The 16946-nt window shown below is 43.3% G+C and overlaps 1 protein-coding gene across 1 annotated transcript in view; it reads right to left on the reverse strand.

Annotated features, from left to right (window-relative positions):
• The window catches only part of LOC142768405 (uncharacterized), a 59169-nt gene extending 49166 nt beyond the window's left edge, over nt 1–10003 (reverse strand). The window contains exons 1-2 of the mRNA XM_075870376.1: nt 9947–10003; nt 8268–8424 (exon numbers count right to left, since the gene is read on the reverse strand). Of these exons, the coding sequence (XP_075726491.1) occupies nt 8268–8358 (91 nt within the window). The 5' untranslated portion in view covers nt 8359–8424; nt 9947–10003. The remainder of the gene's footprint in view (nt 1–8267; nt 8425–9946) is intronic.
• Between the last annotated feature and the right edge of the window lie 6943 nt (nt 10004–16946).

The following is a 16946-nucleotide window of genomic DNA, read 5'->3' on the forward strand; positions in this document are numbered from 1 at the left end:
TGGCGATGCCCCCTGACGCGCCGCATCAGCATATGTTGGGCCATAGAATGGCGAGACCCTTTTTCTTGCTTCCTAAAAGAAATGTAATCTTTTACCTTCAATGTTATTATCTCCTTTTCTTTTTCCCAGTGTGCGCAGGAAAATGAATAAGCGGCATGGTTTCCTTCACAGTTCACACAGTGGGGCGGTTGTTTGCAGTTTTCAGACACGTGGCCTAAGTGTCCACATTGTGCACATGTCTGGCGGCCACGACAGCTTTTGGAGCCATGGCCATACCTCTGTCATTGGAAGCAGTGACGCGGGTTTGGTATGTATGGCCTGAGAGAGGTCTTCGTGTACCCTGTTTGAATGGATTCCGGCAGTTTACTGGAAACAAACGTGAGTATTAGGTGTTTCGTTGATGTTTGCTTCTTGTCTCTCCTGATGATGATACTTTGTACATTGGTCCCATTCTGACTTCTCCACCCCTCCAGAAGTTCTGCTTCGGTCATGCCAGCCAAATTGGCATCAGATACATCTCCACGAGTTGTGTTCATTGATCTGTGTGGTGTTATAGTGATTGTAGTGTCACCAAAAGTTGAAAGCTTGTGTAGCTTCTCAAACTGTTCTTTTTCTCGAACTTCGAGAAGGATTTCTCCGCTGGCCATCTTGGTAAATTTGTATCCTGCCCCAAGAGTTTCTGTAAGACACCTGGCTACTACAAAGGGGGATACGGTTCTGGCTTGCTTGCCACTTATCTCACTATGTATAACATGAAAATGGGGGAAGTTTTCATTTGATCGATTGAAAAGGCCTAAGTCTTCAGTGCGTACGCACTTTAAGGCTGTACGATCACTTAATAAGGGAAAAGCTCTATGCATGCCCGTTTAATTTTCTTCAGAAGCGTTGGCGGCCACCCACCACGGAGACCAACAAGAGGATGCTACAAGTTTGCGGATGCTAAAACCTGCAGACGCCAGCCGTACAATGCTACTATAACCCAATGCGTCTAGACCAAGGTAGGCTATTTGCACAGGGTTAACCCTAGCAGCCAGGAAGTTAAGTAAACAGAAGAGAGTAGAAGACAGGACGGATAAAAAGTGAGAGATCAAGAGGAAGATGTAAGAAGAGAAGGATAGGAAAAGGCGACTGCCGATTTCCCCTGAGTGGGTCAGCCCAGGGGTGCTGTCTACCTGAAGCCGGGGCCAAAGGGGTGTGTTGCCTCTGCCAGGAAGCCTTAAAGGTCCAATCACCCAGCGTCAGCTACACCCCAAGGATCCCCTTTTCCCCGGACACGGCAAAGCCACGCATCGCTAGGCGTGGGAGGGAGTCAAAACTCTCCCGTTAGCTCGTGTCCGTGATGTCGCTACACACCAAACGCCTCTTGCGCAGGCACCCCTGCGGGTGAAAACAGCACTTTGCGACAGATGCAGAGACGTTGGAAGTTGTAAAGAATTAGGTCTAGTTAGGACTTATAGTAACCATAGAGCTGAATCATCAGAGTAAAATAACTAAAAGAATAAAGATGGGGTGAATCACATTCGGTACGCATTCTCAAATCATGAATGGTAATCTGCCACTAACCCTCAAGAGGAAATATAACAGCTGCATCTTACCGGTACTTACCTATGAAGGAAAACCTGGAGGCTTACAAAGAGGGTCCAGCTTAAATTCTGGATGATGCAGCGAGCGATGCAAAGGAAAATCGTAGGTGTAACCTTAAGAGACAAGAAGAGAGCAGGGTGGGTCAGGGAACAAACGGGGATAAAGGATATCATACTTGAAATAAAGAAGAAAAAATGGACTTGAGCCGAGCACGTATCAGATAGGCAGAATAACCATTCGCCATTAAGGGTAACTCACTCGATTCTCGGTGAAAGCAAACGCACGAATGGGAAACACAAAGTTAGGTGAACTAATGAGATTATAAGATTCGCAGGTATAACGTGGCAGCAGATAGTACAACACCTCACTGATTGGCTGATCATGAGACAGGCCTTCGCCCTGCAGTGAGCGTACTCAAGCTGATGATGATAATGACCCTACCTACAGCTTTGGTGCGACTGGCGCTATATGTTCCGTTTGATTCACTGGTAAAAGAACCCCAGGTGGTCAAGATTTCCGGAGCCCTTCACTATGGCGTCTGTCAATATTATGTGGTGTTTATGGGACGTTAAACATTAAATATCAATCAATTGATTCACTGGTACGCTACGGCGCAACATCAGGAGACGCTCTGAACGCATGGCCCATCGTCATGATCACTGGAGCTTTCAACCACTGCGACGTTGACTGCTACGGTTTTTTTAGCATTCTAAGTGGCAGCTGTCGTAGGCAAGAAGGGGGCCCAGAAGTTCCCCCCCTCTCGAAATTTGTTCAGTCGGCCAATAATTCCACAGTTTATAGGCACACGTACAAGTAGCAGCGTGCGCATTTAAAAAATGAAAATGAAACAAACCGAGAACAGCTTGTATTCAAACCTCTTTTCTGGAAGCGCAGCAACGCTCGCCGAAAAATTCAGCGCGCAGCCCGTGAATCCACACCACAACGAAAACACCACTCTCTTATATGTGTGAGGCGTTAGCAAAACCAATGACCGTAAAGATGGAGTGAGTCACAAACCTCCGACCACGTGCTTTCTACATATTGCCATAGACCGTCTGTCGAGGGAGACAGCCAAAGGCACTCTATACACGCTGGGCTAGGTAAAGCGAACTTTAGTTCAGAATGCAACTGCTTGGACAACCCGTTAACCCGTCCGACCCCAGTCATGTTTATGCGAACCCCACAACCTTTTGTCTGCTGCCTGTGCTGTCGGGCAGGCGCCGACGTGGAAGAAAGAGTAAACGGTGTAAACAATTTTAAATGCGAAGCATTTCTTAGCGAACTTCGGTGACTTTGAGCGTATCTATCTATCTATCTATCTATCTATCTATCTATCTATCTATCTATCTATCTATCTATCTATCTATCTATCTATCTATCTATCTATCTATCTATCTATCTATCTATCTATCTAGCCGCCTACAACTTTTAGCTCTCCTTGCCGTTTCAATAATGCTATCAATACCAAACTTGGTATGGCATAACATGACTCTATGAAGAGTATATTGACCAGTCATAGCATGAAAACCATGATATGAATGTCATGAATGTCATGATTTACATTTTATGGTTCTGCAGCTCTTGCGGTGGTTTCGTTCACAAGGCACGTTGTAAAACTGGTATGGTATGACATGATTGCATGGCGAACACAAGCGACAGACCCTAACATGAAAATCATGGCATGCGTGTCAGTAACAACATGACTACATGCCACGCTTATGATGCACTTGCGGCCGTTTCGGTGGCGTCACATACACCAAATTTGGTGTTACGGTACGTGAATGAATGACCAAGGTATGCGACTGGTGCAAAAATGATAATCATGAGATGCTTGTCATGTAACAACATGACTACATCCAACGCTTATGATGCGCTCACGGCCATTTCGCTAGCTTCACATATACCGAACTCGGTATTACGCGACGCGAACGGACGACATAAGTAAATGACATATCCAAACAAAATAATCACGACATGCATGTCATGTAAAAACATGACAACATGCCACGCTGATGATGCGCTTGCGGCTGCTTCGCTAGCTTCACATATGCCAAATTTCGTATTACGTGACGCCAATGAATTACAAAGGTATGTGACTGGTAAAAACATAATCATGAGATGTGTGTCATGCGAAAACATGACTACATGCCACAGGTAAGGCGCCAATACATTTCGACATGAAGCGGTGTGCTTGCTCGTCGGATTTGCCACACCAGGCGCCGGTCCTGGCATGTATTCGCAGGCGCGCGCCACGCTGCGTTGCATTAACGCATGCGCGTTTCAGCGCGTATGGCGTCCCTCCGTCACGAAAAGAGAGACACGCAGTGTTGTCTGGGTAACGCATCGGCATAGAGTAACGTTACTTTATGTCATCGGTGCAAAAGGCAGCATGTCGCGTTTCGCGCCGGTTGCCGTCATGCCGCGTCGACGGACGCTGGCCGCGCCTGGTAAGTGCTTGCGTTTTGCTAACGTAGCTTCGCTTTTCCTAGCGTCCGCGCGCGCCAACGCTACATATTAGTACATTGGGCCCTTCATGATTCACCTGCGACAATTCTGCTAGCTCTACATATACCAGATTTGGTGTAAGACGACGTCAATCGATGACAAAATATGACTGGTACAAACATGGTAGTTCTGACACGCGTGCCATGTAAGAACATGACAACATACCATGCTCATAGCGTGCTCGCTGCCATTTCGCTTGCTCCACATATACTAAATTTGGTATTACGTGAGGTTAATAGATGACGAAGGCAAACGTCACATCGAAACATGACAACCATGACATGGAAGTCATGTACGACATGATTTACACCTCGTAACGTTGTGCTGATTTTCTTCTGACATATGCACATTTTCATTCCTGCTTCACATATCATCGATTCCCACTGTACGTGGAATCTGCCAATTGGTACTGATCATACAATATTGCACTTTGTTTGGGATAAGTGTGGTCAACGTAAATCTGCGACAGCGCCAGTGGTAGTAAGCGATTTCAATCGAGCGCATGATGTTGCAGTAATTGATTATTAAAAAACGTATCTCACCACATCTGTTAGCGATGTTATAGTGCTTGGCAACGGTTCCGTAGTATTGTGGACTTTCGCACAGGAAACTTTTTGCCATTCAAGAGAAGACGAAAGCATTTCGATAATCCATAGATAAACCAAGTAAATATACAGACCAAAGGAAATTAAAAATGTTTGAAAAAAACGCCAGACAAGTACGCAGTATTTTTCCGAACTCAAAGAAAATTGTTAGAGAGTGTTAGTAATGCTAGGCATGAATTTTTAATGACACACTACCGGAGTTCATCAAGTGGGATGCAGATGAACTTCGATGCTACCTTAAACAAACAAAAGAAAACGTTTCTAAAGTACTAGTTGAGCAAGTCTTGATAAATGCTCCGGCAGTAACCACTGGTTAGTTTGATAAATACTTTCATAGGAATCAAAGAATTATTACCTGCGCTACCCGATACCTATATTCCCAGATGATTTTTTCATAACTAGTGATGGTGTTCTGGAAATGTTACATAACGTTAATCTTGAGAAACCGTCAGCGCCTGACGGCATCGGTAAGTCATTTCTACGTCACTACGCAGAAAAAAAAACTGATACCTAACTGCCGTTTTTAATGCATCACTCAAATGTGGTGAGATGCCGGCTGATTGGCGTACAGCTCATGTTGTGACAATTTTCAAAAAACAAAAAAAGGCAACCGCCATTCCTTGTCAAACTACCGTCCCATTTCTACCACTATTAGCTGCTGTAAATTGTTAGAGCATATTGTTACCAGATATGCTAACACACTTTTATCAGAAAATATTTTGTCGTCATATCAACATGGTTTCCGAAAAATATGTCTACAGTAACGCAGCTTGTGTCTGCAGTGCATGAATTCGCATGTGTCCTAGATATATCTCGGCCAACTGATGTGCTTTTTTTTTAGATTTTAGTAAGGCCTTTGACAAGGTGCCTTGTGGAAAACTTTAGTTAAAGCTCGAGTTTCCTTAGGGCGTTGTTCGGTGGATTTATGCGTATTTAAAAAACCGAAGTCACTTTGTTTAGGCCAGGGGTTGTTCTTCTTCTCTACGTGTTTCTTCCAGTGAGCCTCAAGGTAGTGTATCAGGCCTCTTAATATTGTTATTTTTTGTTAATAATACAGTTGATGTACATTAGGGCATTGCTATGCGAATATTCGCAGACGATTGTGTTGTTTCTGAAGAAATATGTTTTGTAAATGACGACATGTTAGTTCAGCAATCTCTTACAAGTATAAAAAAATGATAGCAAAATTGGGGAATAGAACTGAACAGTGAAAAAATTGTTCTCCTGAGGATCACGACAAAGTAAGCTCTCAGCCTTTACAGTTATTGTCTCCGCAATTACCCACTCAATGAAGTAGAAAAATACAAGTATTTAAGGGTCACTCTAACGAAACACTTCCATGATCTGATCACATTGCAAGCATATGCACGGCTGCAATAAGGAAATTGTGGTTTTCTAAAAGGAAACACAAATCCTCCATGAAGGAGACCAAAATATTGGCATACAACGTTTGTATTAGATCAAAGCTTGAATACGGCTCGGTTGTTTTGGACTTTCAATGTAAAAAACACATTGCCTTGCTTGAAAAAGTTCGACAAAAGGTGGTCAGATTAATTTTTACCGAATATAAAAGACATGATTCACCAACACAAATATGCAACTTAATGACATCCAAACATTGCAATTTCTCAGGAAAATTATTCGGTTAACGTTTCTACACAAAGTTCTTTCCGGTAAAGTTACAATAAGTTTGCCCAACTGTGGGAAGCGTCCATCTTGTAGGAAAACAAGACATAGCCATCAATATTCATTGGCGCCTATTTTTGCTGCATCTAGTGCTTTCAAGCATAGTTTTTCCCCAGGACCATTGCCGACTGGAACTCTTTACCAATAAGTGCTTTGCAATTCGAAGATATTGAAAAAGAAGTTCAATCTTTTTTTTGTGTACTTTAGTTTTGAATGTTGTATTATTATGGCGTCTTGGCAGTGCCCGAGTGAATTATTTGTTGACTGTCGCTGCGTATGTTCATTGTTTTTATGCGATAACACTGCTGGCTAAGAGCCAACAGCTGTCAGAATATGTGCGTCTGATTATGTTGTGTGACTGTGCACAACTTTCTATATTTTGTTGTTGTTGTCCCTCATGCTAGGGTGTAAGTATAGGCTTGAAGTACCTGTAAATAAATAAATAAATAAATAAATAAATAAATAAATAAATAATGCAAGTGGTGTGGCCTCACCGCATCCACGTGCACGTCACGACAATGTGAATCGCATAAGCGTTTTCTTACAAAGACAGAACTGATAGTTGGTTCGTAAAAACCATGCGTTCAAGATATAAGTGATATCTCTATGATGATATCTATATATAATCTTATTGCTTTTTCAGTTCTATATTCTCCGCAGAGTGCACTCCCAGGAGGAAAGTCCCACTGTCTTGATACCCGGCTGTGATAAAGAAACAGGCTTGCATACACCTTTTACTGTTAAGCAAAATAATATACACGGAAGTAAGACACGTTGATGTGCCTGCACCTCATCGATATCTATAGAGTTTCCTAAAAAAAGTAGAGTAGTAAAAAAAGAGAGGAGACTGTGGCGCTGCAATTGTTCAGCGACCATGACAATGATGCGTAGTACACGAGTTTGCCTAGTCTTCGTAACTGCGGGTGGCAAATCGTATTTGCGGCGTCGTTATTGCTGGTAACGGTTTCATTTTGAAGAAAAAAACGAACCCATATGAACTTTGTGGCTTGATTCGAAATGGTAAGCCTAAAAGAATAAGGTGGTGAAACACAACTGCTGAACATTTGCTGATTTTTATTTCGTGAGAAAACAGCTCGAAGCTACAGGAACGCACACAGAGCGAGAAGTACACTTAAAAAAACGCATCGATCCCCCTCGTAACACTTATTTCAGAACCTAAATATTACGGCATATACAATCGCTCCCCGAATGCTTCGGGTAAAACCAATCTCAATAGGGAGCGGGATACGCCGAGTCTTTTTTATGGACTCAAAAACAGCTATCTTTTTAATAAGCTTCTTGGTAATAACAGCTCTCTTGGTAATAAGCCCTTGAATTCTTATTCCAAGTTTGTTTTGGGTTATTATTTGATGTGTACGAGTTTTTCAACGTGCGACCCATAATAAAGACAGAATATTGGCATATAGATGCAAAGTAAAATTTTCACAAGTTCTGTTCTCATCAAATGGCTGCTTTGTTTTCTCTTCAGTCTGTTTTTCAAGTATGAACTGAACTCTGCAAAACTACAGTAGCAAACACTTAAATACTGTTCAATCATACCTACCTTACAACGGCATGACGACTGCATATATATATATATATATATATATATATATATATATATATATATATATATATATATATATTTATTTATATAGATATAGATATGCTGACAACTTCACGCAGGCTTCCATGAACCAATCATTCTCTTAAATCATGGTCGATAATGAAATACTTTCATGCTTTCTTCCTTAAAATATGCGAACAGGTAATCTGAGGTATGAAAAGTTTGATAATATGTTCAGTTGGAACGCGGAATAAGGTTGAAGCGAGCGACGCTCGTAGTTAGAAGTACGCAGTTAAACAACTGGGAGCACCGCGACTCACAGAGCACCCTGGCACCATAGAGGGTCCGGTCACAGACGCAGCGCAGGCGGGCCCCTAGAGAGCTGTAGCAGTCCCGGAGGAAGCAGTGCATAAGCCAGCACCTTCCTGGATAGACGTCACATCTGTCACCGGTGAAGCCGAACAGGCATCGGCAGTCCTGCAACCACGCCGTCGTTCGAAATGAAAAGCTTAAACATCCATTCTCTCTTTATCACCGATGCCTCCATGTAAAAAAATGAAGTTGTATTAACAATGTACTCGAGAACAATTTATAATATACACTTTCTACGAGAACTCGTGAATACCCTTGAAAAGGGAACATTGCATTCGGTAATTTTACATAAAGTACATTTGAACTTTCGACGGGAGAATAGTTTTTGCGCGAGAACAGAACGACGACAAAGAGACAAGAAGGACATGAGTGCAGAACGTCGTCAAAGAGACAAGAAGGACACGAAGGACAAGGGCGTTCGTGTCGTTCATGTCCTTCTTGTCTCTTTGTCGTCGTTCTCTTCTCGCGCTATAACTATCGTCATGTCGTACCAACTAGCCCAAGCTGCCACACTTTGGACGGGCTTCGAAAGTTCGTCTAACACGGAGTTATTTTATTCCGAGGTTCACCAAGACTTCGGAGACGTATTTTTCTCACGGAAATGACGTTGAAAAAATACGCACCATCAGAAGATGAAGAAATAAAGCTCCATAAACAGGAGTTGCAGCAATGACCTCTGGATCCACCACAAGACATGCCAGGCACGCCATTCGCAGCTCAAATGTCAGATAATTGGTAGTGCTTAAAATGCGCCCCCTTATATCTACCACATTCCTCTCACAGCGTTCTTGATAAAGAGCAGTAGTGCATCATGGCGGTGACCTCCGCAGTATTTCATTTGACGCGTCGTTTCCGAGCATCTATCTCACTGAGCGCGTTTGAAATAGAAGTGCTATTTTGTCGACGCCTTAACGCACTCCGAGTGGTGACCTCCCCGTAGGCGCTGGCGTCACTCATATCAGCCGTCTCTACAAAAAAGAAATAGCTCTGCGACGCCCGCCGGCATTTTGTCCAGCTGGCTTCACGTGGAATTAGCTCTGTGACAGAGAGGCCGAAGGTGCAAATACTTCTTCGGCACTTTCTGCCGACGCCCACGGCCTTCCCTTGTGCAAGTAAGCCTAGCATAACACTGCATTTTTAACCCATCATTGATGTTTTGCGTTTACGACGTGAAATTGACGTTTCCTGTCACAGCGATACCCTGCGATACCCTGCGAAGCATATGTGTGTGCACGAGGTCGCAGATGGGAAAAGAAGGTGCAAATGTTTCCACTAATAACCTGGCTCGTGCGCCTAATCTGTCCCTTGTACTTACCTTGCCACATGTGTCACTTCATTCTTTATTGTCGAACATTATGGCCATGTGTTGTTTTTACAATATTGGTAACCAAGCAAAACTACTTCCAGGAAGTGTATACTTCCCAGTTCTACCCCCAGGGAGCTGGAGACCAAAAGCAGACTCCTGTGAGAACTACGTCATTCCCTCATGATTGCTATTTTATCCACTACGAAGCTTCTTCTTCAAACTATGGAGGGGGGGCGGGGGGAGGGGTTGTGGTGAGAATTCATCGCTTCGTCCCCACTCTAATGGAAAGCGCTGCGAACTCCAATGTTAAAATGTGCTTACGTTAGAACTGCAGGTGCCAACGCCGCAGAACCGCGTGCGCCTACCCTTTTTGCAAGCTGGATCTGTAAAAAAAACAAGAGATTGTCTGAGTCATAGCGGTGTTAGCCAGATACTCAATCATGAAAGAGAGGATGTTGAGTTCGAAGCTTTTACAACTGTAACAATACCCATCAGACGAGCCTAAAAATTTCCTTATTAGAGTATCTGTATTGTGGTGTTGTAAGGTTCCTCTTTGCTAGCGTTCCTTTGCACAGGGGGGTGGCCAATCCACTAGCACCACCATTTTGTGTCGGACTATGTACAGATGCGGCAAACTCACAGCACCACACAACGCGTTAGTACAGCGCACACGCACGCGCCTACGCGCTGAGGAATCTGACGCCCTTTGGTGGCGGTATGTTCAATGGTCGAAACCTCCTCACGACACGAAGTGGCGCTGGAATCCGGGCACCATTGGGAGTAATAGAGCGTTAGTGCGAGCAGCACTTCTGGTGCGAGGCACCGACTACAGGAGGTGAGCTGCTTTTAACAACGTGCTGCCGGCTTAACTTTTTCTTGACTTGCTGCACGCTTTCCTAACTTTAAAAAAAATACAAGTTTTAGCTGCATAACTGTGATACGCCGGTCATTCTATCCTAGGGAATGGTGGTGCTAAGTGGTGTCCCTTATAAGAGTACGTAAAATTTCACTCCTAATGTAACTATTACCCATTGCTACTTTAAGTAGTGCGCCACCTCGAGAAGTGGTGTCGGAATCTTAGCCGAAATTCGCCAGGAAGTTCAAATCTTTTGAGCAAGAGTCGGCCACTACCAAGTCTTTTTATACACCCACCTACCTGAAACACCCACTGGCAATATATTCTGAAGGTAATTGACGCCACAGGAATGATAAATGTGACTGAACGGCGTATCCATGTAGATTACCTCTGGGGGGGACAACGACGACTGTGAGCGAAGTTTGCATTTTGTCTTAGGTTGTAACCGACTATCGTAAACACTGAACCTCAAACGCTAACAATATCTTTTCACTTCAGGCAGAGACCTGTGAATTTATTTTAATGTGCTATGATCGGTAGCGGAATTTTGTTTCCGAAAGTGTTGGACCCACTACCTACTGGTGCACACACAAAAAATACACTGGTGTTATATGCGACGTAGAAAGATATTATGAAAGAACTGTGAAGAAAGTGCACACCGAATATAAGAAAGTGGTACGAAGTGCTACGATGTTTTCACCAGCGGCGGCGGCGTGGCACGGAAGGGGGGGGGGGTTGTACTATAGAGGGAGGAGAAGAAAGCAAAGAGTAAATGTAATTGCGAAAAATTGAAAGAAATTTACCAATGCCATAAAAGTATGAACTGCCTCCTTGAGCAAAGCTCACCATTACTAGATTCCGTTTCGGTCTGTGCAGCGCACCGGTGGTGTTCCGTGGCTCCGGAGTAGGACGCTGGAAGCTGCCTTCACTTTCCTGCGCTGCCCCTTGCCCTTTTTTGGCTGGAATTTGATAAGGGCTATGAAAACCGCCATCTCACGGATGGAAGTATTCAATATAAAGAAGCGCCTTCCGAGCTTTCTGCTAGGGAAGGGAGCATGCGCTGCCGCATCGGGCAGGGGCAGATTGGACCCAACAATGTCTGTGCCTCAGTTTCTTATGCAGTCGATATCGTCCTAGCTACGTTACAATCAGTTGTGAATACATTTTTCCTTGACTAGCAGGCACATAGTCAGTACTGAAAAATAAGGTTCAAAAAAAGAGCGTCGGCATGCAGCAACAAGTGACCGGGCGCTGAAGTGACGGGAAGTCGTTATAACCGAACTCGTCTCGTGTATTTATCTGACTTTCAGCAAGAACGTGGATCATGTCCAGCACATCCAATTTCTTTATGCCACAGTTGGTGACCAAGCAAATAAAAGATGGTATGAAGGACGTAATTATTAGAAAGTGTCTATCAATATATATATATATATATATATATATATATATATATATATATCTGCCTATGCAAGTGATCAAAGACTCATATTGAAGCAGTAGAGAGAACAATGTCTTTTAGAAGATAGCGTGATATGTGAAAGATAGCGTTTACTACAATAAATAAATATAAAACTCTCAACACCTCCTCATCACCTGTGGTTCGAGAACAATCAATGCGAATAACGCAATCCAAAATCATTTAACGACTAATGACACTCTTCTATGACCGTGATTGTATGGGGCACAATGTGAAGCACGTGAAATAAACATTGGAATAGACCAAGCGAAACGTGTGTTTAATCTCATTAAGAAGTACGAACATGCAACCAATGATTGCGAAAAGCTTCAGTACAGCATCGGGTTCAACACACTGCTGAACACGAGGACCACATGTTTCAACTTTCGCTGGTTAACTATTTGTACAAACTGCTTCGGCGGTTATTTTTTATTTTTTTGTTCCTGTCGTTTGCTGAAGGTCACACGAATTCGTACTATATCTTGAAGACTCGAGAGGCGCGGTCATTCAACTATGGTGGGAATGATGGGAAGCACACAGTTAGGGTCGAATTCCGTTAGTTAGCGAACTGCCTACGGGTGTTCTCAGTTTCAGTTTGATTCTGCACGCAGCAGCTTCACCCGGCCTACAGTGTTCGCAGGCGTGCGTGTATGTGTTTGTCGGGGAGCGGCGCAAGAAAAATAAGTTCATGTTATTTTGTTTCATTCTCGGTGAACAAGCGCCGCGAATGCCAAGAATGAAATCCACCCAAAGCAAACACGAAGCTTCTACTTTCCATCAATATATTGTGGTTGCACGGTCTGGTGTCTAGCCTGTTCGTGCATACCTTGAAATCTAAAGAGACCCAGCGTTCGTAAAACACATACATAAGCAAACAAATAAGACAACCCCTCACGCCTGGCTTTGTCGTCGTCATGTGTTTTTATGAGGCTGGGTTTTCGATTCCAAGCCATGGTGATCGAAACACCGCTCAATCTGCTTCGCCTGCCCCACGTAGGCATTTCAGAACATCATTTGAGTGCAAAGACACGACAAATTCACGCGCACACACCCACCCAGGCATCAAACACGCACAACACAGCACAGCACAGCACTGCGCGCGCGCGCGCGCGTGTGTGTGTGTGTGTGTGTGTGTGTGTGTGCGCGCGCTAAAGTTAATGTTTTTCAATGATCTACCAACTAGCCCAACAACAACTTCTACTCGCGTACACACTCGCTCCAGATTCCACTCTGGGTTTCGTGTTGTGAAATTTCAGCTGAAACTGTGGCCTTCTCAATCAGCATCAGCAGTGCGCTTGCCGATCACCAAGGACACTGTGATGGGAAAACACTCGTTGACTTGAGTCGTTTTGGTAAAAGCGGGGACGACCAGTGTGGCCCGAGCCTTTAGTATTATACGGCATTGTGCGACTTAACCGTGTGAGGTGAGCGCATTCATCGCGTCGTCTTGATAAAAAAAATCAACGAATTGTGGCGTACCGGCGCCGCGCCGCCTTTATGGCGTGGCGACGTACCCGCCTTGGATATTTCGGCGGCGGCGCCAAGCGGCGCGAGGAAACCAGGTGGCGGCAATGGCGCACAGCTCTAGTCGTGACATAGCAGCGGCTCCAGAGAGAAATAATCACGTTGACATTATTATTATACTTCAAGACTTTGAAAGGGCACTCAACCTAGTTTTTCATCGAAAATTGTTCTGGAAGCTGAAGGCAATACTGAAGAACACCACACTGCTAGCTTGGATAGAAGCCCATCTTTCACGTAGACGTCAAGTCGTGTCCATTCTCAATGCACTCTTCGCGCGCAGTTTGAGAACTTTCATGCATCCCACGGAAGTTCTTTATTAGTTCCCTCTTCTCGTGTACATGAATTATGTCATTCAGAGAATTCCCATTAAAACAAGGCTCTTTGTTGATGACTGTGCTATATATCTAGAAGTTAGTACACCCAGCGATCAGCTTTTACTAAAAAAGTCCTTGTACCTGATTCAAGCATGGTGCGCTGTATGGCAAATGCCCTTCAACAAAACGATAACCGTGGCAATGATAAGTAGTCGCAAAGAGTATGCATTAAAATTTTGTTACTCTTTTTATGATCAGCCTCTAGCGGTAGTAAACAAGTGTATGTATATGGGAGTCATTATCTCTCAGGATCTTAGATGGAACGGCTACATTGAGTACGTACAGGTGAAGACGACGGATGACAAGACACGAATACTTCAGGAAGCGCCTGAGTGAGTCTACACCAGAATTTAACCTTTTAGCGTATAAAAAGCTTTGTCCGAGCACAGCAGGAATTGTGTGCAACTGTACTGGATCCATATACAAAAATTAAACGTTTCAATGTTGGGAGAAAGAAAATCAGTTATGTTTAGCTACAATACATTTGGCTGGCATGACCTTCAACTCGCTTAGAAAAAGCCATGCTCGAGAACATTCTTTTTCCTTCTCTTCCTCGGGAAATCGGATCTCGGGAACGATACCTATCGAAAACACCCCTACGGGTGGCCTACTTGGTCCAATCACTATAAGGAAGCACCACTGGTTCCGTTTGCGAATATAACAGATGAGCGAAGCTCCTGAGAAAGGGGACGCACATGACGATGTACATTTTGAGAGTGTTCGTTAAAGCAAATAATTTATTTATTTATTTAGAAATACTGCAGGCCAATAATTTGGCTTAGGCAGGAGAGACATTACAACAAGAAAAAAAAACTAGAGGAACGAAAATATATTACTACAATGCAACATGAAATAAACAAAATGCATACAAAAGAAACAAAATCCCCCTTGAATTCCGCGAAAATTTACAATTAAAAGTGGTGTGCCAAAGCAACTATGAAATCATTCAACTCTTTACTTCAATAGAAAGGAAATTTTAATCTTTCGATATTCGGGAAAAAAACCGTACTTGTGAGCGTTTGTTTTGGCGAAAATCAGTGGCTGTGTCTTGATTTCCTTGTAATAGATCTAGTAGTAGTACGAGACGATTATACTTTATGCGCGTTTGTATCGTCTACATTTCGTTTTGTGCCAACAGTGATGACGGGGATTCTTGCCTGGAATACTTTTTCTCTAAAAATCGCACAGCTTTTCTCTGAACTCGCTCAAGTTACAAAATGTCAGTCTTAGTATGTGGATCCCAAACTTCAGCAACATATTCTCATTCAGATCTTACTATTGCATTATAAGGTAACAATTTAGTTCCAAATTGTGCATATTTGCGTTTTCTTTTTACGAACCACAGTTTTTTTAGGCGGTTGCGCATATATCGGACATATGAGTTGTCCTTGTTAGTTTACTGGTAAGTGCGAGGCTAAGGTACTTGTGTGCTTCGGCTTCAGTTACTTTTCTGTTTTGAAGTTGATAATGAAATTCACTGGGACATTTTTTCCTTGTTAGATGCAAAAGTGTGGTTTTTTCCGCATTTAGCTGCATTCCACAATTAGTTTGGAACGTGTAAATTTCTACAAGGCATCTGCGCACCACCTCATGATCATCATAAGACAGACGTTCTTTAAGAATAACACTATCATCCGCGTATAACAAAATAGTCACATTTGCAGGTATAACATCTAATATATCATTAAAATAAATTAAATCAGTTAAGACCCTAACACACTGCGCCGATGAACTCCCAATGTGATTGGTCAGGCACCAGAACTGCAGTTACAGACATCAACCAACTGCTCTTTGTTAGGTAAGCACGAATCAACTGTATTATACCACTCGGTAGTCCAATTTTCGCTAGTTTAAATAATATTTTTTTTCGTGTGGAACCCTATTGAACGCTATACTAGTCTAGAAACAGCACATCTAGTCACATCTAGTTGCCCGGATAAATCAAGCACTTGGAAAAATTCATGCACAGTTGTTACTAGTTGTGTCACCGTAGAGACCCCTTTTCTAAATCGATGCTGCAGGGGTGTCAGAATATTTTGATTTTTCCAAAACTCGTGTATAAAACCAGCGACAATATGCTCCAAGAACTTCCAACTTGTGCTATTATTAGGTAAAGGTCTGTAGTTTGAAACTGTTGCACGGTCTCCCTTCTTGGGTACCGGCCCAGTGCTGGCCATGCGCGAGTTTGCCGGTATTTCTCCCGAGTTTAACGATAACTGAAAATTTAGAAAAAAAAATTGGGATATCTTTTTCAGAATATCGCCTTAAGAAACCATTAGAGATGTTATAAGGACCAGCCATATGCATTTTGAAAGTGTTTATTAAACACATTTTATCGAACATTTCTGGTTTTAGCTTGGTCTTGAAGACGACTGTATTGTGCTTGTGCAGGGGTATCTTGAGGGGCTTGATTGGAATGGCCTGCCACGAAATTCGGGGAGAGGTGAGAAAGTGCTTGAGGTTTCCGTGCTCATCCAAGTTGATTGCCATGACAACCATGTCACTGCACATCTTTCGAACTTCCACCGGCACCTTGTGCAGTGACATTCAAGTCACGCCACTCTAGATGTCACTGCAGACGTGCAGTGACATCCAAGTCACTGCACACCTTTTTAACGTACACCGGCCGGTTTAGGCACTGTCCTTCGACACTGCATTGTCCTTTTAGCTTGGTGAGATGACAAATGTACATGAAGGAGATTTCGGGTGAGATAATTCATTTTTCGACAAGAATCAGTCTTGGCAAGTGGTATGACTTCATCAAGTAGTAAATGCCGTTCGTGATGCTAAACGGTGGTGCGTTGTCCTGCCCAAGTAATCCGTTACACGTGACGCACAATTCAAATAAGGCATGGCCATCAGCACTAGTGAACTCTTTTTTGGGTACTCCGACGGCGAGTTCACCTTTTGCTTCGTTGCCAATACCACCGATGGAAAAGAGATGGTTCTTCAAGCAGATTTCTTCTCATACGCAGCAATTGTGCCAGAAAAAGCACTTGGTAAACTCATATCTGAAAATACTATCCGCAGCAATGTTGAGACAGGGTGGTCCACTACGTCAATTTAAAGTCGCTTCACATGTTTCGTACGCCTGCATTTCTTAGAAAATGG

Source organism: Rhipicephalus microplus, chromosome 1, assembly GCF_043290135.1.
Source record: "Rhipicephalus microplus isolate Deutch F79 chromosome 1, USDA_Rmic, whole genome shotgun sequence".
Taxonomy (NCBI): Eukaryota; Metazoa; Arthropoda; class Arachnida; order Ixodida; family Ixodidae; genus Rhipicephalus; species Rhipicephalus microplus.